General features: G+C 63.6%; 1 protein-coding gene across 1 annotated transcript in view; it reads left to right on the forward strand.

The window, feature by feature from the left end:
- Positions 1-3,106: 3,106 nt before the first annotated feature.
- CACNA1I (calcium voltage-gated channel subunit alpha1 I) overlaps positions 3,107-21,921 on the forward strand; it is a 103,933-nt gene continuing 85,118 nt past the window's right edge. Inside the window, exons 1-2 of the mRNA XM_036019648.1 lie at positions 3,107-3,409; positions 14,038-14,290. Of these exons, the coding sequence (XP_035875541.1) occupies positions 14,058-14,290 (233 nt within the window). The 5' untranslated portion in view covers positions 3,107-3,409; positions 14,038-14,057. The remainder of the gene's footprint in view (positions 3,410-14,037; positions 14,291-21,921) is intronic.

The following is a 21,921-nucleotide window of genomic DNA, read 5'->3' on the forward strand; positions in this document are numbered from 1 at the left end:
ACTTCTCTGTGCCAATGACTCCTCACCTGGAAAACGGACTCACAAGATCGTGGAAAGGATTAAATGGGCTAGTATTCGCCAAAGGCGTAGACCAGTGGTGCCTGGTGCAGATGAACACTCTGTAAGGATTTGAGGAAGAAATCGGTGTGGATTCTGAGGGTACTAGAATCTTTTTGTCTTTGTGATCTCGGGGTCTTCAGGCCTGGAAGGGACCTCATCTCATGTCCTGGCTCCCTTCAGCCCCACCTTGGTCGTCTCTGTTGATGTTACAGTTGCTAGAAGGTTCTCCTGGGGGACTGAGGTGAGTCTGGGCTGCTGTGTCCAGCAGTTGCTGAAGTAGTGAGTGAGGGCCTGCCTGGTTGGGCCTTGTCCCTGGGGGAGGGGATCAGGAGCCAGGCCCAATGGCCAGACGAGTGCCCTAGGGGATTCCAGGACAGGCTGTCTCGCCCACCTCTGGGCAGGCCCCTGCTCCCCGGGCAGGGCGGGGCCTAATGAGTGCGTGTGGCTGCTGCAGCCTTCTGCAAATACCAGGCACAATATAAATAGCAATAATGAATAAATGAAGCTCCTGCAGCCAGCGAGGGCCTCCGGGAGGGACTGCTGCAGCCTCGCTTCTTGCGGAGACCTGGAGTCGCAATCCCATCCCCCTGCAGGTTTGAGGGTCACCCCTCACCCCATTTCCACCATGACCTTTAGTCCATGTGCACCCTGCATGTCCGCAGAGCCCACTCCTCTCTGAGGTAGCAGACAATGAAGGCTTTAATTGAAGCATGAAGCATTTAGGTTGGACATTAAGCAGGACTTCCTGGCAGTGTGAGTGTCTGAAGAAGGCTGGGGAGGGTGTGTTAGTTCTGCCAGAACAGGAAAGAGTCTAGGATCATGGGGCGGGGGGCAAATTTCTCCTTAAATATAAAAAAGGAACTTGGCCCTGGCTGGTGTGGCTCAGTGGATTGAGTGCCAGCCTGCAGACCAAAAGGTTGCCGGTTCGATTCCCAGTCAGGGCACATGCCTGGGGTTGCGGTCCAGGTCCCCTGGTGGGGATGTGTGAGAGGCAACCAATCAATGTTTCTCTCCCTTTCTTTCTCCCTCCCTTCCTGTCTCTTGAAAAATAAATAAATAAAATCCTTAGACAAATAAAGAAGAACTTGGAGTGATCAGAGATGCCCAGAGAACAAAGGAGCTGCCCCCAAGAGGCGGTGAGATCGTCACCACCCCAGGCACGCAAGCTGGCGCCGGGCGGCCACTTCGGGAGGCTGTCGTGGAAAGGCTCCAGTCCTGAGAATTCGCCATCTGCTGGCTTCTCCAAGTCCTGTCCAGCCTTCTGAACTTGATGAAAATGTTGCCAGAGGAGAGCAGGCGAGAAAGCGGTGGTGGTTATCTCCCTGCCCGGCTGCCAGATGGATTTCACCGCCCGGGCTGGGCTCTGCAGCAGGCACTCGGCGGGCCAGGGCAGGGCACGGAGCGCCTGCTGTGCGCCACCGTATTCCCACTCCCATGCCTTTGTCCAGGCCTTTCTCCCTCCCGGCGGATGCGGTTTCTCCCCCACCTCCTCCCTTCTTATCGCGATCCCACACGAGCCTTCGGCTGGTGTAAGCCTCTGGCCTTTGGTGAGGCCCTCCCCGAAGACTCGCGATCTGCTGCCCACTCCGATCCGAAACAAATCCACCCCACCTGTGGACGCCTCCCGGCCTGCTCCGTCCGTGCCTAGGGGACGGACACCTCCTAGCCTCCCTCCTGGGTGCTTACGTGGCCTTGCACTGTGGTCTGGTGACAAAGGTTTGGCTTGTCTCCGGGACAGATGAAAAGGTAGGACAAGATAAATATTTGTGGAGCACCTACTGTGTGCCAGGCCAGGGTTCCTTCTGCAACATGGGCAATTTTCACTTCACAGATGAGAAACCGGAGGCTCAGAGGCTTTAAGGGGCTTGTCCAAAGCACACAGTCAGGCAGCAGCAGGGCTGGGATGAGACTCTGCCCTTGACCTTAGCCAAAAGGATGAGGAGAAGCGACTGGGCTGGAACTATGAACGCAGCCTCCTCCACAGCTCTCCGATCTGCCGGACCACGTGGCCCCCAGGGCAGGCCTCAGCACCCCCCCACCCCCACCCCAGCCCCCGCCCAGTTCCTGCCCCCTACTCCACATTCCCCAAGGAGATGAGAGGAGGTGGGGCTGGGGCTGGGGCTGGGGACGGCTGACCCAGCTGTGGTCCCTGATCTCTCAGGCTCCCGGGGCCCAGGTTGTTCAGAGGGAGTGGCGAGGCCGGGGCCCTTGCAGCTGGAGAAAGAGGTATCTGTTCCACTTGGGAGCCCTCTTGGAAACCTTCCTGGAGGAGGTGGTCTTTCAGCCAGGCCTTGAAGGTGGAGAAGAAACATCAGCGTTGAGTGAGAAGTGAGGAGGAACCTTTAGCCTGGAATTCCAGCCTGGCACCACTGTGTGAGGGCCGGTGGCTTGAGACGGGCAGCCCCTCGTTGGAGCGGTGGCAGACACCACCCCTTGCATTTCACAGCACCTCAGCGAGAATCCCGAGTGTAATCCAAGGTGGCCAACCAGGCACCTTGGACACGGAGCGGTCAGCAGTGGGGTCCCTCCCTTTTTACACATGACGCAGCCCCCTTGCCGCGGGGGTAGGACACTCCCCCAGGCACGACTCTGAATTTTAAGGAGGTGGCCACACGGCTGGGGGCCTGTGGCCTTCCAGAGAGGGGTAGGGGCTCGCCAGCCGCCGTCAGTCAGTCTGTCTGTCGCCTCCGCGCCTCCCCCCTCCAGCGTCCCGCGCCTGCAGCTTTCCCCGAAGACATTTGGTGTCAGTATAAGGACGGCTTTGCCTCGCACGCGGCGCGGCTGGGTCTCGCCGCCGCCGCACGTCCCCGCAACGCCAGGCGCTCGGTCTCCTCCGCAGCCCCCGCCGCGCAGACCCCCGCGCCTCGAGCCTGGGGCCGGAGAGAAGCGCGAGCCGATCCGGGCGAGGGACGCGGCCCGACCCCAGACCCCCGCCCCGGGCTGCCGCCCGCGCCCGCCGCCGCCGCCGCGGGTCTTCTCCAGGCACTTGCCGCCCTCAGTCCCCGCAGCACCCCCGTCCCCGGCTCCGATCCCGGAGTGCCGCGCGCCCGCCGCGCACTCCAACTCCGGCTCCGTCTGCGGCTCGTCCGCGTTGCCGGCTTCTAGCCGCCCGCCGGAGCCTCGCCGACCCCTCCCCGCCGGCCCGCCGCCTCCCCGCGCCATGGCTGGGGCCCCGGGCCCGGCCGCCCACCGCCCGCCGCCCCTGGCGCCCCACGGGCTCAGCTGATCCTGAATTGACCGGGGGCGAGTGGCGGGGCTGGAGGTCCCCCTCGATTTCTGGCTTCGGGGGACGCGTCGCCCCCGCGTCTCTAACCTGGACGACCCCCCGCTGCCCCAAGTCCATGCCCAGGTAGGTGGGGGGGTCGGGGGAGGACGGGAAAGGGAGGGCTCAGCTCCGATGCCAATTTCTTGGCGCGTCGGTTCTCTCTTTCGCGAGGCGTTGATTCATTTCTGGGGACGGGCCCCTCCGCCCGCGCGTGCCCATCAGGGTCGGCCCCCCGGCCCCTGCCTTCAGGGCAGGTGCCTTGGGAGGGAGGACGGGAAACTTTGACTGGTCTCTTCTCCAAGGCCACGAAAGTTCTCTCCATGCCAATGCCGAAGCCAGCCGAGCCAGCTCTGCAGAAATTTATTCAACAAGTCAGGATGCCGGCGGGGCCCAGGCTGGCTGTCCGTCCCGCTGCCCTCGCCGCTGCGGCGCTGCGGCCGGCGGACCAGAGCGGTGCCGGTGACCAGGGCGCGGAGCTGGAATGTCGGCGAAGGGAGAGCGGCGGCGGCGGGGCATCGAACGGGGGAATCCCAGGCCACGGTTAACTTTCCCGGAGGCCCAGGTGGCCCTGGACCCTTCCCTCGTCGGAACCCCAGGGGTGCCCAAGGTCTCCCTGCGTGAAGCCAGGCCAGGGTCAGAGCTGGGACTCCAGGGAGGAAAGGAATCCTCGGCAGGTTGGGACTGGTTATATAATGAGTGTTTCTGATGATTGGGTTTTATTTGTTTACTGGGTGCCGTGGTGGGGGGGGAGCATGGGGGGCAAGAGGCCTTGGCAGGGGGAGGGAAGGCCTTGGGGGTGGGGGAGGTGGTCCTGACCCCTGGGGGAGGGGGCTCCTGGAGGAGCTGTGTCCTTCTGCCCCTTCAGGGTCCTGGGGCCTCCTGAACGGGGGTGAGAGTGGCTGTGCGGTGAAGACCGGGGGCTGCTGTGTTCTGGCCCTGGGTGTCTGTGTGTGTGTGTGTGTGTGTGAGTGTGAGTGAGACAGACAGACAGACAGAGGGGACGCCTGCTTGCACCTGTGCCCGTGTGGGGTGATGGGGCCTGACACACCGCGTGTGTGTGTGTGAGGAGTGCCCTGGGGTCCGAGCGCTCAGGCTGGCCGGAGCAGGGGGCCCGTCCGTCCTTCCATCTCCGAGTGCCCGGGAGAGGCACGCCGGGGACACTGGTGTGCTGGGGGTGGGACGCACGCAGTGACGAGGGGGGTGCGGGGCCGTGGGCTTTGCCCTGCGGACCAGGGTCTGGCCGAGGATTTTGGGCTGCAGTCCTCAGGCCCTGCCCACCCGGTGGGGTCACCTCGTGGATCTGTGTCTGCCTTCGGCCCCAAGGACGGGCCTCGCACACTCGCGTCCACCCTTCAGGACAAACTTTCTGTTCAGGCTCCCGGACGGGGCCGGGATGGGGCCTGGCACGAGGTGTAGCGCCCTCCCTGCCCCCTTCCCACCTCCGCCGTCCACACCGAGCCAGAGGCAAGGGACGCCAGTGGGTGACAGGGCAGGGTGGCACTGAGTGGGGACCAGCTCCGGGGCTGCAGTGGGGGGAGGGAGAGGAAAAGAGAACAGCACATCGGGGTGGTGTGGGGTGTGGGGCCGGGCTTCCTTCCTGGCTGCTCAGAGCTGCCCAGACCTGCCCCTGGGGGCCATGATGGCCAGCTTGGGGGAGGTCCTTTGTCCCTTTTCCCATCTTCCTATTCCATGGCCTCCGAGAGGACATCTTCCAGGCCCACCAGGAGGCACCCAGCGCCGTTCCCCTGTCCCTGTTCTGGACTCCCTTGACCTTGGGTGGGGAGGTGGGGGCTGCGGTTGCTGGGAGAACCCCTCCTCTCCGACCTTCTGTCCCTGGCCCCAGGCAGCCTGGCCCTCCTGAGCTTGCAGCCGAGCTGGCAGCAGTTTCAGGGACCGGCGCTGCTGCAGCCTCTGTGGTCCTGGACCCAGACCCACACCCCGAACCCACGGGGGGCCACCTTGCACTCCCCTTCCCAGTCTGCACCACTGCCATGTCTTCCACCCTCACCTGAGCCCCAAGTGGGGCTCCCCTGGGCCTCAGCCCTCTTAGGAGAGCCTGTTTCTGATCACCACTCTGTCCCTCCTCCAGCCTCGGGGGGACTCCACCCCCAGCAGCTTCTGAGCCCTGGCCAGGGAAGAAACCGGTCCTCGGGGCTTGGGGCTCTTTGATCCCCTCCGTCTCTCCTTCAGCTGCTTTGTTCTCTGAGTGCCCCCCCCCACCCCCTGCACCAGGGCATCTGGAAAGAGGGCATGATGGGCCAGTTACTGCATAGGGAATGCAGGGGTCCAGGGAGACCCCCGAGGGCCGCAGGCCCTCCTCTCCCATCCTTCCCCTCTCCTCTCTTCTTCCTTACTTGCCCTCCCTTCTGCCTCTGCTCCCTTCTGACCCCTCCCCGCCCTCCTGTTCTTTTCTGCAGAAGTGTCCTTCCCACGCATTCCCAGGATGCGCCCTCATGCCCCCAGGAGTCCGGGCCTGGGCTGGGGGCTCAGAGATGGCCCAGGGGGCTGTGGGTGTGTGGCCTGTGGGCGCGTGCTCCGGGATCTGTGGTCTCTAGGTCTCTGTGAATGTGTGGGGCCTGTCGGCCTTAAGGCCCACGGGGCCGTAGATCTGCAGGTCTGTGGGCGTACACACCCGAGAACCTGCGGAAGTGGGGCTCCGTGGATCTGAGGGCCCACCGGTGTGTGGGCCTGTGGATCCTGATAGTGGGGAAGATGTGGGCTGAGCCTCTCCCCCTCACGGCTGCCGGCATAAGAAAGGAAGCAAATGAATCTGATTTCCTGATTTCCATGTCTCCCTTATATTTATTAAGCACCTACTATGTGCCAAGCCCCGCTATGGTCACTGGGGGACGTTGCAGTGAACAGAAAGGAACAGACAACGTCAGCCTGGAGTTTCTGTGCCCCCCAGAGGGGCCTGTGGCCTCCCCATGCCAGGCGCCACGTGGCCACCTGGCCACAGGGCCTGGTGTGCTCTCGAGCTCTCGGAGGGGAGACCTGGGCTGTGTCCCATACGTGGGGGAGCAGGTAATGGGAGGCGTTGAAAGCACAAGGTGTTTCAATGCCCGTGAGCAAGTGCTGGGAGCTTCCGGGACTCCCTGAGCAGGAGAGGAGGACCAGACAGTGGTTTCTCCAGGGCGGAGGCCACGGCCTTTGGGCTGGCGGTGGGCAAGGGTCCGGCCCTGCCTCTTGAGCCGCCTGCCTTTACCCCGAGGCCCCACCTCTGCCCATTCCCCCCACCCCCGCTCCGTACCCTGGCCGGGGCTCTCTCACTGATGGTGCGTTTCGAGAAGAGCATCAGGGTTTCCCCCTCCTCACCGCTGACCACTGGCCTCGATGGGCAGCAGGAGCCACGCTCCACTCTCCATCGGTCCAAACACTTAGGCCTCCTGCCCAATCACTGAGCTCTTGCCCGGGCCAGAGAGGGGCGAGCGAGCCCATGACCGTGAGCACAGCCCGGGGGAGTGTCAGCGTCGTGTAAATCAGGAGAACGCCTTCCGCCTTACAGGGCTTTTGTGAGCCTTAGACGTGTCTCTGCAGGACCCAGCCCGGGGCTTGGTTCCTGTAAGGTGCTTTCCACACCTTTTCCAGTTCGCTCTCCTTTCCGTCAGATAGAGAGGGGTCGTGTTTGCACTTTGTACGAGAGGAGATACAGCTTGGTGAGACAGTGTGATGCCGTGAGGGTGGGGCTGGGACTCGAACTTGGGCCCCGGGACTCCTGACCCAGTGCTATTTCTTCTGGAACACCCTCCCCCCCAATCGGGGACCACATTCGCCCCGGTCTGTTAGCTGAAGGAGGACCCAAGGCCGTGATTACTGTGGAGGGAGTGACACTCATCCGCGGGGCTGCCTGCTGGGAAATGTTCAAACGCAACTGACAGGAACTCAGACAGTCTCACTGGCTGGCACTTGTCGTAAGGCTGAGAGCTGACAGATGACGATGCCTGGTGACAGACACATGGACAGGTACCCATGTGTTCTGGGGCCTCACGAGCACCCAGCATTTCTTCAAGGGCGTCCGAACACCTGCTGCTTCCCCAGCCCCCCGGGACCCGCGCCCCCAGGCAGCAAACACAGCTGGGGGCTCCCATCCGAGCAGGGGGGTGGGCCGGTGGGCTGCAGCCTGCTGTCCACAGCCTGCCCTCTCACTAGCGACCTGGACTTGGGCCTCCCAGACCCAGATCCCAGTTCTTTCACCAAGTGCCTCTTGACCTTGGGAAAATCCCTTAACTTGTCTGTGCCTCAGTGTCCTCAGCTCTAAAGTGGAGACAGTAAAAGCGCCTACTTCACCGGGTGGTAGCGAGGTGCCTGGCACACAGTAAGTGCAAGTGCTCTGCAGAGGAGGTCTGTGACTCTTGCCGGCCGTCGTGGGAGGGGCTGCTAATCCAGTTGGCTGACCACGGCGAGGCTGGGAGGGCTAGCTGCTGATCTTGGTGACAGACGAAGTTAATGGCAAGCTGCGGGCAGGCGAGGCTGGCAGGACCAGAGCAGGTTTTTTGTCCGGTCGTGCACGTCTGGGCCACGCTGCAGCCACTCGTCTGTGAGCTAGAGGAGCCTTGTCTTTGCTGTGGCCGCTCGGAAGAAGATCTGAGGGCGCCAGTGGACCCCAAGCCCCATGGGGGCTGCAGTCCGGCTGGGTTGCCTGCCAGGATGTGGGGCGCCCAGGCTGCAGCAAGAGAGGACCCCCACCCCCCGTAGGGTCAGGCAGGTGACTTGTCGGCTCTGCTCTGGGTGACTTGGTGAGAACCCGGTCTGGCCCTTGTGGGGGGAAAGAGGCCAACTTGGATGTGACCGGGGATGGGGTCCCAAAGAGCCGATGACCTGGAAATTGTCACCCGAGGAGGGACAAGGAAGCTGGTGACAAGGGGCCTGGAGCCGGCGAGGCTTGGGGTGGGCGGGCTGCCGTCAAGTGTCTGCAGGGCAGTCACGTGGAAGAGGGAGCAGGCAGAGGGTGCCAGGGGCTCCGGGACGCCAAGGAGGGGCTGGAGGATTCTGGGAGGCAGGTTTCCCGCAGCCTCGCGAGACTTTTCTGCAGGCCAGCAGGTCGGCCCCTGCAGGGGAGTGTGTGTGAGTGGGCGATGTGTGTGTGAGTCTGTGAGCACAGGCGCGTGTATCTCTGAGCAGGTGTTGTGTCCGTGTGTGCGTGTCTGCGAGTGTGGTGGTGAGTGTGTGAGGTGTGTGTAGTAGAGCGCACGTGTGTCTGTGTGATTGTGAGCGTGTGTCTGTGTGGGTGCCCTGTGTGTGTGCATGACGTTAGTGTGTGTGGTGACAGGCCAGGCCACTCTGAGGCCCCATCTGTTCAGAGATTCCCCGTGTGAAGATCAGGAGCTCATTACGGTCTGGGACCTGTCACCGCGCTCCTGGGACGCCCGTGTTCTGGGGTCCTGGAGTCCCGTGGCTGATGGCGCTCACACACGGGACACCCTCTCGGGGCTCCCTGTCCCTAGCCCGGCGTCTGGGGTGTGGTCAGGTCTTCGCATGTGGTGTCCAGTTCATCGTCCCAGCAGCCCTGAGACGGGCAGTTGTCACCCTCATTGTCTAAACAGGGCCACCAAGGGCTCCGCCCGGCTGAGTCGCCTGCCACGGTGGGTTGGTGACAGCTGGGCCTCCAGCACAGGCCTCAGCTTCCAGAGCCCATGCTCTGGAGCACCACACTCAGTGGCACAACCACACTGTGGAGTCCAGGTTACTGTAGTTGATGTCTTGGGCCTCTGAGGTTCTGGGTGATTCTAAGACAAAAGGATTTGGAGATTCCTGGATTCTAGCATTCTCAGAATGAATCTGTTGCTTGTTCTTCTAGCCGTGACGTTAGCTGATGTGAGGCTGTTGACAAAGGACAAATGAGTTGCCTGCTTGTGTGTGCCTGTGAACACACACACACACACACACACACACGAGGCCGAGGGCGACCAGACCAGGCCTCAGGCCTGTCCCCACTGGGACTCCGAGCCGTGCACACAGAGGCCTCCCTGCCCTGCACTCTAGGCCTTTGGAGCCTCAGCTGGAAGGCCCTTGGAGGCAGGTTTCCCCACAAACTCAGGACCACTTGGGGAGTTGTTGCCACACGGGGGTCTTGGCAAGACCGGCAGCTACATTGCACTGCCTGGTGACCCAGCTGGGAGGGAGGACCTGGTGCCAGCACCCCTGTCTCTGTCCCAGAGTGGTGCCTGTGATGGTTCAGGGCTCGGGCTCAGAACGGGCAGACCTACACGGGGACCCAGCCTCTTCCCTAGGCCGTATGGGTGACTTTGGGCACTGCGGCACTTCCCTGAGCCACAGCTTCCTTCCCCATAAAGCAGGGATAAGCGCGGTCTGTGCACCGGGGGCTGTGGTGGGAACTGACAGAGACAATGCGGAGAAAGCCCTTTGCCCTTTGCCTGGCACAGTCAGGTGTTGAGCTTCCATGATGCTGTGGTGATGGTGGTGATGGTGGTGATGGTGGTGATGGAGTTTGGTGGTAATGATGGTGATGGAGGTGATGGTGGTGGTGATAGTGGTGATGATGGTGGTGGTGGTGATGTGATGGAGGTGATGTGGTGGTGGTGATGATGGAGTTTGGTGGTGATGGAGGTGATGGTGGTGATGATGGTGGTGGTGATAGTGGTGATGGTATGGTGGTGATGGAGGTGATGTAATGGAGGTAATGGTGATGGAGGTGATGGTGATGGAGGTGATGGTGATGGAGGTGACATAATGGTGGTGGTGGTGATGGTGGTGGTGGTGATGGTAATGGAGGTGACATAATGGTGGTGGTGGTGATGGTGGTGATGGAGGTGATGGAGGTAATGGTGATGGTGATGGAGGTGATGTAATGGTGATGGTGGTGATGGAGGTAATGGTGATGGTGATGGAGGTGATGTAATGGTGATAGTGGTGATGGAGGTGATGGAGATGATGGTGATGGTGATGGAGGTGATGTAATGGTGATGGTGGTGATGGTGGTGATGATGATGGTGGCAGAAATGGTAATGGTGGCGGAGAGAGGACTGGGGTGGCCCCGGGGATGGCTGAGCTGGCCCCACGAATGCTTGGACATCTACCTTCGTGGGTCCTGGAGAGCCTTCGCGTTCACACCGTGTGCTCACGAAGGCCCGTGAGGTAGGCGAGAGGAGAGCTGAGCTTCACAGAGAGCAGAGCTGAGGCTCCAGGAGGCCGATGGAGTCGGGGGTGGGCGTGTGTTCCAGGCCCGGTGGGGGCCTGCTCCGCCCTGCCCCCTGCGCATGGAGCCGGCCGAGTCCCCGCACCACTGCCTGGTGGGCTCTCCCCGGGGGCATCCCGAGGGAGGATGCAGGGGTGTGGAGGCCGCGGTGACTCTGGGGACAGAATGACCTTAGTTTGAACCCACCAGTGCTGCCACTTAACGCAAGTCCTGTTGAGTCTGTGGGGCTCCATCTTGCAGACAATTTGGAGCTCAGGTGGGCCCAGCTGCCAGCCCCCCAAAAGCTTCCAGCCATAGGCACATGGGCAGTTGGGGACAGGAGCTGGGCTATGGGCACAGGACAGAGGGATTGGAAATGGGGAGCAGATCTGACTATGGAGGTCTGGGTGGTCACTGGGAACAGGTCACAGAGTAGAGGCTGGGTGGTCCCTGGGAACAGGTCGGAGGGTGGAGGCTGGGTGGTCCCTGGGGAGTAGGCTGGGGATGGTATCCTTAGCAGCTGTGAGCACTAGTAACCCCACAGTGAGGGGGAGAGGTCAGAGGTCAGAGGACAACACTGCAGTGTGACAGCTTTAAACAGGAGGTGAGCAGAGGGGTGATCACGTGTGGTCCCAGAGGCACGGGGGCTCTTCCCAACTGTGTGGGAGCGGGAAGGGCTTTGGCAGTGCTGGGTGGGGTGGCTTTGGATTGATACAAGGCCTGGCTCCTCTGCATCTAAAACTGGTCTCAAGTTCACCCCCCTCTCCCCACCCCCACCAACATCCCAGGCCAGGCCAGCGCATCTTTCCAGCCTCCTCTGTACCTCCGTGCTCCACCCCCGCCCCGCCCCGGGCCTCCATCCACCCTCCCTCCGCCCTCAGAGGGGTGCTGCAAGGCGGCGACCTGAGCTCCCCACTCCTTACGTGAACGCCCTTCGTGGCTTCCTGTTGCACTTGGACTGAAACCCAAGCTTCTCCCGTGGCCTGGCAACGGGCCCTGCCGAACCCTCCATGCTCGTCCAGGCTCGGCCACGCTGGCCTCACTTCCGCTCCTTCCGGGCGTGGAGCTTATCCCAGCGTCCCGGCCTTTGCATGTGCGGTTCCTCCCACACGGAGCCGCGCTCTTTCCACAGGTGCCTGCGACGACCCCTTCTGATGCGTGTGGTTTTCACCTTGAACATCTCTCTGCAGAGAGGGCAAGGTGGCTTCTCCCCACTCGCACCTTTCTCCCCTGCTTATTTTCTAGCACTTTTTTTAAAAAAAAGGTTTTATTTATTTATATGTAGAGAGAGGGGAAGGGAGGGAGAAAGAGAGGAAGAGAAATATCAATGTGTGGTTGCCTCTCACGTGGCCCCCACTGGGGACCTGGCCGGCAGCCCAGGCTTGTGCCCTGACTGGGAATTGAACCGGTGACCTTTTGGCTCACAGTCCGGCACTTAGTCCACTGAGCCACATCAGCCAGGACTACTTTCTGGCACTTTTTATTACTTTATCCAACAGATATTTACTGAGTACCTAGTGTGGTCCAGGCGACGGGGGGTACAGCAGTGAGCAAAACAGAACACCGTCCCCGCTCTCTTCCAGCCGTCTTTCGGGTGAGGAGACAGACTCTAAATCATGAAGATGTAAATACATAAATTACACAGCGTGTTTGGTGGTGATAAGAGCTCTGGAAGCCCAGGGAGAGAGAGAGATCCATCGACTGGAATCCTTTTCCCTGGCTGGAGCGCCAGCGTTGTGAATGAGGGCTGGTGCCAAGTCTGGCCCGTTCATCAGCCTAGTCCCAGAGCCTGCACGTAGTAGGTTCCCAGCGTCTGCACATAGTAGGTGCTCACGAAGTATTGTTGGATGAGTGAATGCATCTTCAGGGCCTGGGAGAACAGGGTGCGGGCGACGAAGGGGATAGCGCTCCAGCGACAGGCCTGCAGGAGGCAGCTGGATCTCTGTGGGACCTGAGCGAGGGCCCGGTGGGCTCCGAGGCCGCCACAGTGGTGGGCGGGCCCAGAGCCACCCCGGGGAGGACGTCTTTCCGCCCAGGGCTTGACACGCGGCGGGCCGAGGCGCCTGGGAGCTTATGTAAGGCCTGTGGCTGTGTTTCTGGAACCAGGCGCAGAGCCCTGGGCTGGAGAGGAAGCTCTGCCTCCCTGACCAACTGGGAGACGTGGCGGGAGGAGCCAACTCCCGCCTGCTGCCCCCGGGAGCCGGGGGCACGTCCAAATGCATCAGCCCTGGGCAGCGCAGCAGGCAGCTCAGCAGCCGCAGGTGGCAGCCGGGGGGAGGGGACGCCAGGGCTCTGCGCCTGCACTCCAACCCCCACCGCCCTGCCCGGTGCTGTCGGGGTCCCAGGGTTCAGGAGAACCCCGTGGATGAGGATTCAGGGACTGGAGGCCTCTCGGAGGAGGTGGTGAGGGGCAGGCCCTGAGAAGCGCTGTTCTTCCCGCCCCGACATTGTCCGGTGGGCGGTCGAGGGGCACAAGCAAGGTCACGGTCAGTCACCACTGAGTCTGGAAGGCCGGTGCTGGGATTCTGGCCTCTAAAGGGGCCTCACGGTGTGGCTTGGACAGGCCATCCCTTTCTCTGGGCCTCAGTGTCTCCATCTGCTCAATGGGCATGCGTAACCCTGGGGGGGGGGGGGGTTGTTGGGAGCATCTGATGAGACCGGGATTGGACGTACCCTCGAGACTGAGTCGGGACCAGCTGCCCGACTTGCAGGGCCCAGTGCAAAGTGAACGTGGGGGGCCCCTGCGTCAGAACGGACCGTTTCAGGTTGGCGACAGCAGAGCCTTAAAGCAGGCGCAGGCCTTTCTGAGAATGGGGCCCGGGCGGCTGCGCGGTCGGACCCCCAGGCTGCTGGCCCCGGTGGAGCTCTGTCTCTGCCGTGACCGGCTGTTCTCTCCCTGTCTCTTCGGCCCCTTCTCTGGGGCCCCATTCCTCCGCCTGTAGAGCGAAGAGGTTGGTGGGGAAGGCCCCTGGGCTCTCAGCCCGCAGAGGCCGTGGTGGTGGGTCCCTGGGCTGCAAGGCAGGTCTCGGCTCTGCTGTCCTCGGGGAAGGCTGTGCTGAGTTCCCCTCTGCTGGCCCAGGTCCCCCCCGCCCCGGCTTCTGGTCCCACAGCACCCCAATTTCTCCTCGTTACATGCGTCACCCTGGCAATGATGTCTATCTGTCTGTCTGTCTGTACAGCAACGTTTCTTTCTTTCCTGTACATTTTTTTGATCTTTGATGGTGCAATAAACACGCAAGTCTACTCTTATTTAAACACACACACACACACACACACGCACACCCTAATATCACAACCACACTCTGGGAAGGTTTTATTCTCCCCACTCTTTGTCTCCCCAAAACTGAGGCTCAGCAAGGCTGACCAGATGGGGCTGGCCTGGCCAGGATCACCAGCCTGGGAGTGGGTTTCAACTTGAGGGCTTCTGGGCCCGAGGTCCTTTCCTGAACCTCGAGGCCGGAGTGAGGGCCAGGGGCCTGCAGGCCTGAGGCTGGGCTGCCCCCTTTCAGGGGGAAGCTGGCTGGGGGGCGTGTGCCAGGCCTGCCCCCACCACGGGTCACCTCTTCTTCTCCCCCAGGCTCCCCGCTGCGCGCTGACATGGCTGAGAGCTCCTCTCCGCCCTCCTCTTCTGCCGCGGCCCTGGCCCCTGAGCCAGGAGTCACGGAGCAGCCGGGGCCCCGGAGCGCCCCGCCCTCCCCCCCAGGCCTGGAGGAGCCCCCAGATGGAGCCGACCCGGACGTGCCCCACCCGGACCTGGCGCCTGTTGCCTTCTTCTGTCTGCGCCAGACCACCAGCCCCCGGAACTGGTGCATCAAGATGGTGTGCAACCCATATCCTTTGTGTGGCCGTGGATACGGTCGGGGCCCCGCCCAGGGCCGCGCGCTTCCCTGATGATGCCCAGCCTCCCACACCTGCCTCTGCCTGGGAGGGTGGCCTTGCTGGTGGGGAGCGAGCTCAGTGGTGGGTCTGGGGGGTGTTGGGGGCCTGGAGGTTGGACAGACGGAGACCTGGTGGTCTGCTGATGTGAACGTTCTGGAGGCTGCTGTCAGCGGAGGCCGGTCCAGTGGCTGGCTGGCTGGGAAGGTGCTCAGGGGCGAACCCCAGCGCTGTGCTGGGACCGAGGACAAGAGTTAGCCCCATGGCCCAGCGCCCAGTGACCGAGCCATTGGATGGATGGTGTCCCCAGGGGCGGCAGGAGCTGAGATGGGGACCTGTGCACTGGGGCCGAGGCCCCTGGTCCCACCACACAGCAGGGTGAGGCTCCCCGCCCCATTCTCCTGGCTGGGCCTCTCTGTGTGGGGCCCCTGGCGGCAGCAAGCAGCCCCGCACACGTCCTCCCGCCTTCCCTGTCGCCTCTAGTCTGCGTGTGCCGCCCTCTGCCCAAGCCCCTCCCCCGGCTCCCATTGCTCCGACAGCCCTGCGTGCCCGCGCCCAGGCTCCCCGCCCGCCTCTCTGGGCCCTTCCAGGCTCCAGGGCCACCTCCCACTCTTCCCGTTGTCTGGAAAGCTCCTCCCTGCTCTCTGCACCGGGGCAAAGTCTTGGTTGCATCCTTCAAATCACGGCCCACGTGTCCCCTCCTCAGGGCAACCCTCGGGGACCCCGCTCAGCTGCTCTGTCGGTTGTCAAGCACTCCAGTTGCGGGATTCTGAATCCAACACCTGCCTCCTGCGGAGGTGCTGCCGGGTGGCCAGGGTGCGGACCACCCTCGTCACGTTCGCTGCTGGACCACAGCACCCGGACCCGGAGCACACCAGGGGCTGCCTCTGTGTGCCGGGCGCCCTGTGGCCACGTCTGAACCTAGTCTCCGGCAGTGGATGGCGTCAGGTGTAGAGGGCAGCAGGGGCAGGGGCCAAGGCCTGGGGGGAGGGGCAGAGTGGGGAGATGAGGCTGGCCGGGTGGCAGGAGATGAGACAGGCTTCAGGCCGAGTGAGGAGCCGGCCCGCGTCCTGAGGGCCAGGGGGACCTGGCAGGGTTTAAAGGAGGGGCGCGACGTGGCGAGATCCGCGTTTGAGAAGGACCCCTGAGCCGTGCTGTGAGTGGGGGGGTCCCAGGCGTGAGCCTGTGGCTGGGGGCGGCTGAGGAGGAGGCTTTGGGACCCAGATGTGGTGGCCTTGTGGCTTTGGAGGCCCTGCAAGCAGGACAGAGTCCTTGCCAGTGGGGCCTGAGCCCACCCCTGGGGGCCTGGGGTGCCCCGATGCAGGCGGGGATGGTGAGGAGGGAGGCCCACGCTGAGCCCACATCTGTTGGCCTCCCCACTATGTCGGGCCTTGAGGTGCTGAGGGGCCCCAGACCCCCACATCTGGGAACAGCAGGGTTTGTGCGCAAGTGGGTGGAGGGCAGGGCTGGCGCCCCTGCTGGGTGGGGCCAAAAAACCTTGATGTTCATTCTGGGGGATGGCTCAGGCGGCCTCGGGCACCACGGGAGGGTCCCTCAGTAACTCGGTTCCCCTCACACCTGCCCTGGGACCACCCTGCATCACCCATGGGAGCAGCTTTAGTGCGGAGTGTTGGGAACACAGGGACCCGCACCGTGTGAGCTGGGGGGCAGCCAGGTCAGGGAGGGGGCCCTCCAGGGACAGAAAGCCGGCTGGGGGGGCAGGGAGGCCGTGCAACCGCATCACAGGGACGTGGCCTCGGTGGGCCGCAGGGGCGGCCCTGGCTCTGCCACACAGGTGCTGTGTCACTTTGGGAAAGATACCCTACCTGTCTGAACCTCGCAAGGTCCGGATGGTCAGAGGCGTGGCCCAGACAGCCTTGGCCCGGGGTCTGACCCAGCTGGCTCCCAGCAGCCCTGGCGGGTCGGGCCAGGCTGGAGCGGTCCGGAGCGGCCCAGGAGTCACAGGGAAGCCACTGGGCAGGCCGTAGGTCCGAGTCTCGTCTGCCAGGAAGTGGGGGTGTGACTTGGGATGGTCCCTTCTCTCTGAGTCTCGGTGCCTCCACTCCACCTGCAAAGGAAGGGCTGGATGAATTGCCCCCATCCAGCCCCCAGACCCAGGGCACCAGCCTCAGCCACCCTCGACCTCGGGCTTCCTGGGCCCTGACCACTGAGCAGAGAGCACAGAGACCCTCCGAGGTGCCCCATTTCCGGGCTGCGGGCAGAGCCCCGGGTCCTCACCACCCCCTTTGGCTTCCGCCCCGAGGGTGTGTGAGAGTCCGGGGTTGGGAGGGAAGGGACTGGGGTTCCAGGTGCGGCTGGGCTCGGTCCTCACCTGTCTTGGGGAGAGCCTGGATCCTAGTGTGTGGAACTGCATGGGGTTGGGGGTGGAGCTGAATTCAGCTCCCTCTCGAGAGGCGGGACGCCCCAGCACTGGGACCGGCTCCGAGCACCACCGGGCTCCCTGGGCCCCACAGCCAGAGGCTGCCGGGGCTGCAGTGAGGGGCAGAGGTCTCACCTTGACGTGGCCGCCCAACTGCTGGGCCGCCTTCTGGACCAGAGATCCGGTGGCTCCGGTGTGGAGCAGCCTCCGGAGTGTCGAGTTCTGGCACTCTCCGTCCGACTCCCGGCTTCTGTGATTGAGCCCAGGGGTTCAGAGTTCAGACCTAGCGCTCAGTGACACTGAGTGACACTCTAAGTGTCCGTGACTCAGAGACTGTCCAGTGCCCGACTGCGGTGGTGCGTGCTTGGGAGTGGGCAGGCCCCCGCACCTGGGCCCCGTGCGTACGGCGCGACGGTGTGAAGGTTTCGGAGCCCGAGTCGGGTCACGGGGGAGAGGCCTGGGTGGGTCTCCAGGCATGCAGGCCCAGGAGGCCTTGGTGCCCACGGGGGGCTCCTGCAGCAGAGACTTGACCGTGGGGTGCTCAGGCTGGGGTTTAGGGGTATGTGGTTTGGGGTGTCTGATCAGATGCCGAGGGCCCAGGGTTCTTCCCCGAGAAGAACCACCCCCTCCCTGCCTTTTCCCTGAGCGGGGGCCCAGGGAAGGGACAGTGCTTCGCCCAGCGCTCCGCAGGAGGGGCCCTGGTGGCGTTTGGGGTGTGATGGTCTTTGTGCTCCTGGCTGTCTTGCATGTTACAGGATGCTGGGTGACTTCTTAGGCAGTGTTCTTCTGTCATCGTGACAGCCACCAAAGACCCCGTCACCTCCCCAGACTCTGCAGGATTCTGCTCCTCATCGAGAACCCTAAGCAGCGCCGGGTGGGCGGGCATGAGGGTCGGGCTCGCCCCCGGGGCAGCGTGGGAGGTCTGCCCCAGACAGGCTGCCGGGAGCGCCGGTGTCTCGGGTGCGGAGGGGCCTGGCTCGGAGCCCGCTGCCCTTTGAAGCTCGGTGCTCCCTGACTCAGCGCCTCACCAGCCCGGCACTGGGCCCTGAGTCACCACCTGACTCACTGGAGGCCCGGAGGCTGCCGGGACCCTCCCCGAGTGGGCGAGCGGGCGAGCAGGGCAGGTTCGCTCACCCCCTCGCCAGCAGTACTCTCTGCCTGGCCTGGGCCCCGAGCGTGCGCCGTCAGCCAGGGTTTCAGCCGGGAGGGCTCTGGCCGCCGTCTGACTCGTGGGGAGGTGGTGGTGCACGGCGCGAGGGCCTGAGTGAGACAGACCTGGGTGCCGCTGCTGCCTCCCGTTCGCCGTGGGCCGGGTTCCCAACCTGCCCGAGCCCCAGCTCCCCCACCGGCCCAACAGGGGCGGTTCTCCCCACCGCACAGGATGGCAGCGAAGACCAAGGCCGTTGCCTAAGGAGCATGTGACAATGCAGCCGTGCAGAGGAGAAAAGCCGCCACACCTGTGGTTGTCCTTCCTATTATCTGCGCCCCTGAGGTGCACAGGGCCCTGGCGTGTGGCCGAGCAGACTCTCCGCTCGTGGAGAGTCTGCAAGACACGGGCCGTCACGTCTTCACACAGAACGTGGCGCGTTCAGAGGACGCGGCTCCCGGGAGAAGCAGAGCCGGTCCCGGTTACTGGGGTGAAGTCGTGCCGGTCCGGTGGCTCGCAGCCGCGCCCGCTCCCGCGTGCACATCGCCGGTCCAGCCCAGAGTCCTCCAGCAGGGCACCTGCGGCAGGACTCATAGGGGGAAGCCTTTTTCCCCAGGATTAGCCTCTCCGAGGGTGACCGGCTGCTGTGGGAGAAAGGGCAGGGGTACGGGTGCGCACTCTGGTCCCTGCGCCCCGAGTCCAGTGTTCTTGTCTCTGTGACGGGATGGTTCAGGGGGGTAGAGGCGACCCCGTAAAGCGCCCAGCAGTGTGTCCAGTGCCGAGAAGGGGCTCAGGGTGACAGCCAGGAGGGCCGGCTCTCCCTGCATCGGCTTCTCCACCTGCATCGCTGCCGCCTCTCATCCCTACAGCCGCCCTGAGGCAGGTGCCACCGTAGCCCCGTTTTACACGCGAGGGAAGGGAGGCTCGGAGAGGTTGAGTGACCTCTTCCCAGGGCTGCACGGCCCGGATGTGGCAGAGCCGGGAGGAAGACGTCCGTCTCTCTGCATCCCTGGCCTCCGCTCTCATCCAGGATGCTGCTGCCCGCAGCGGAGCCCGGGTGCCCCACCCGCCACGGGGCAGGGAGTTGGCCCCGAAGTTCCAGGCGGCCGAGCCCTCGAGGTCTCCCTGGGCTCCCGCATCTACATTCAGCAGCCGCCTCACTGTGGCCCGCCTGGGCGCCCCCTCCCTGCCCTGAGGAGGTTGCATGCAGCCCTCTCTCTCCCAGCATGCTCGGGGTTGCTCGCTGCCTCCTGCTCCAGCCGGGGCTGAGCCAGCACTTCTGCTGCTGGCGGGCCGTCCGTGCTCCGTGGGAAGCCAGTCGGCTGTGAAGGTTGCGTCTCTGCCGGGCAGGGGCAGAGCGCTTGCCCAGGTAGAGGGAGGCAGAAGGCCTGTCAGTGATGTCTCCAGTGACTTAGAACACGTCACTCTAGCCCTCAGTCTCCCTGTCTGGGACAGGAGAGGTGGACGGTGAGGTCGGGAAGGGGCTTCCCCGGGGCACGGCTTCCCTGACACCCCCCTCAGGAAGCCGCTCAGCAGCGTCTCCGGGCTCCGTGGTCCTTGCGAGGGTGGGGGTGGGGCTCACTTGGTTAGTGCCTTGGCGGCTGTGCTCCTGCCTTTCAGCTGCCCCCCGCCGTCCGCGTCGGGTGCCCTGCCTGGCCCCGGCCCTCTGCTGGCTAGGCTGGGGTCCGTGGGTGCTCCCACCCTGAAGTCCGGTGGGCCGGGATCCCCGCCCCAGGGTCTCAGTCCAGCCCCACACTGCCAGGTCTGCGCTGTCCGCCGGGAGGGCTCGGCCTGCTTGTCGAGGGGGTGGAGGCTCCCCTTCACCGTCATTCGTTTGCCCGCTTGTGAGATCATTCAGCTAGCCTTCACTGAGCGCGTGCCGTGCACCAGGCCCGTGCAGAAGAGCACAGCCACCGCCCTCTGTTCAGGGGAACGCCGCTCTGGCTCCCACGGGCCACAGCCGCCGGGAGACCGTCCTGAGAAGGCGCCTGTGGGCTGGGGGGATGGTGGTGGCCCGGGCGCTGGCAGGGCCTGGGGAGGAAGGACTGAGGGGAGGTGTGGCTGCGTGGGGCTTGGTGCTGGAAGGAGAGGACTCAGAGGCGGCCCAGCCACCACGGCGTGGGTGCTGCGTGAGGGAAGACCCGCTCCTGGCTTCTTGGCCGAGGGATCTCAGACACGTCGCTTGACTTTGCTGAGCCTCTGTTTGCTCATCTGTGAAATGGGGGTCATCGTGAGAACCCAGGTTGGGAGTGTCAAGGGGTCGAGTGAGCATCCAGGCCAAGTATGGAGCGGACAACCCGTTGAGTGCTGAGTGGCAGCTGCGTGCACACCGGGGCTGACGGTGGAGCTGGCAGGCGCCGCTTGGGTGGCCCCGGCTGCACTGCAGGAGGTGCCCTCACCCTGGACAAGGGTCCTGCAGGGCCGGCGGCCAGCTGGGCCTGGTGTCTGCGCTGGCGGTCCGAGAGGTCCAGCCTGTTCCGGTAGTTTCTGCAGGCGACCTCTCAGTCCACCTTGGGCCACCGGGTAAAGGCCTCCGGGACCGTTCTGGGAGTTCCTGACTATCAGGAAGTCCTCCCCTAGTCTAACCTCCATCCCTCCTGTCCCGAGCCCTTTCCCTGTGGGGTGGCCATTGGGTTGAGTTCTCCTGTCTCTTCCTGTACAAACTGGCAGCTTCCCGGATCTGACCCCTCCTGCCCCACGTGACAACTGGTGTCACCCTCTTTCCCTTCCCCTGCACAGTGGAGAGAGCACCTCTGGTGTCACCTTCTTTCCCTTCCCCTGTACAGTAGACAGAGCACCTGTGGTGTCACCCTCTTTCTCTTCCCCTGCACATTGGACAGAGTGCCTGGCCAGGAGCCCAGAGCTGTGTGACTTTGGGTGATCTCTTCTCCCCTGAACCCCTGCTTCCTCCTGACAGACATGCCTCCCCCCTCAGGGGGTCCTGGGACCCCTCTGTCAAGCGCTGTGTCCCCTGCCTTCCTGCCTGCTTTCTTTCCTTTGCTTATTCTTTCTTCTCTCAGAGCCCTCCGTGGCTGTGTGTCCCCCCAGGTTAGCCTCCTCTCTCCGGGATCCGAGGTTTTCCAGGCTGCACGCTGGGTGTCCTCCAACCGCTGTTCTGCTCCCCCCACCCCCCACTCTGTTCTGAAGCCCAGACACGCTGTTGATGGGTCCTGGGGCCCCTGATTCCCCGCCTTAGCTTATGCTGGGTCTGCCCTCACCCGCCAAGCCCTGTCCCTGTACCTTCAGAGCTCCAATTCCTGCCAGGCTCTGCTTCCTGCCACCACCTACAGGAAGTTTTCCTGGGTTCCAGCTTTTTTCTTCTAGAACCCCTCAACCCTTTATAGCACCCCTGCCCCATCCTACAGGGCTCCTTGCCTCAAGGGCATTGTTGCCTGACCTCCTGCACCAGGCCGGGGGGAGGCCCCGGAGGGAAGCGCCCTCTCCCTCGCCCTGCGTCTCTAACGGGCAGCACAGGCCCCGCGCCGACCGGCGTGGGCATCACGCTCCAGTCCCCATGGTACCTTCCCACCCACTGTGACCTCTCACACCTCTCAGCACCTCCGTGAAGTGGGCAGGCCCAGAGTGTGCCAACTCCCCATAGTGCAGCTGGGGAGACTGAGGCCCAGGAAGGGGGCATGACTTGCCCAAGGTCACACGTTGAGTAGTCAGCGAGGCCAGGGTGGACTGGAGCCTGGGGCTCCAGACTCTCCGGCCAGTGCTGCGCCCAGCCAGCCTGCTCGTGGCTGTCCCCTCCTCCTTCAGCCCTGGCCTAACGGGAACACCCAGACGGGCAGCAAGTGTGGCTGGGAGAAGTAACACATGTCCGGGAAATTGTCCGTGTCCCTCCATCTGGTATAGAGAAGGTTGTTTTTCTCCAAAGTAAAAGTCAGCACCAAGCTGTGCGCTGGGTATGCTCGTGGTGCCAGAGTGGGTGCCGCACTGTCATTGGTCAGCAGAGCGGCTGGACGGCCAGTCAGAGGAGCCCAGCTGGGCCAGCGAGGGCTTGACCCGCAGGGCAACCTCAGGAGCTGTCGCATGCAGAGTTCTGTGTGAGGAGA

This window comes from Phyllostomus discolor, chromosome 2 (assembly GCF_004126475.2).
Source record: "Phyllostomus discolor isolate MPI-MPIP mPhyDis1 chromosome 2, mPhyDis1.pri.v3, whole genome shotgun sequence".
NCBI classification, from domain to species: domain Eukaryota; kingdom Metazoa; phylum Chordata; class Mammalia; order Chiroptera; family Phyllostomidae; genus Phyllostomus; species Phyllostomus discolor.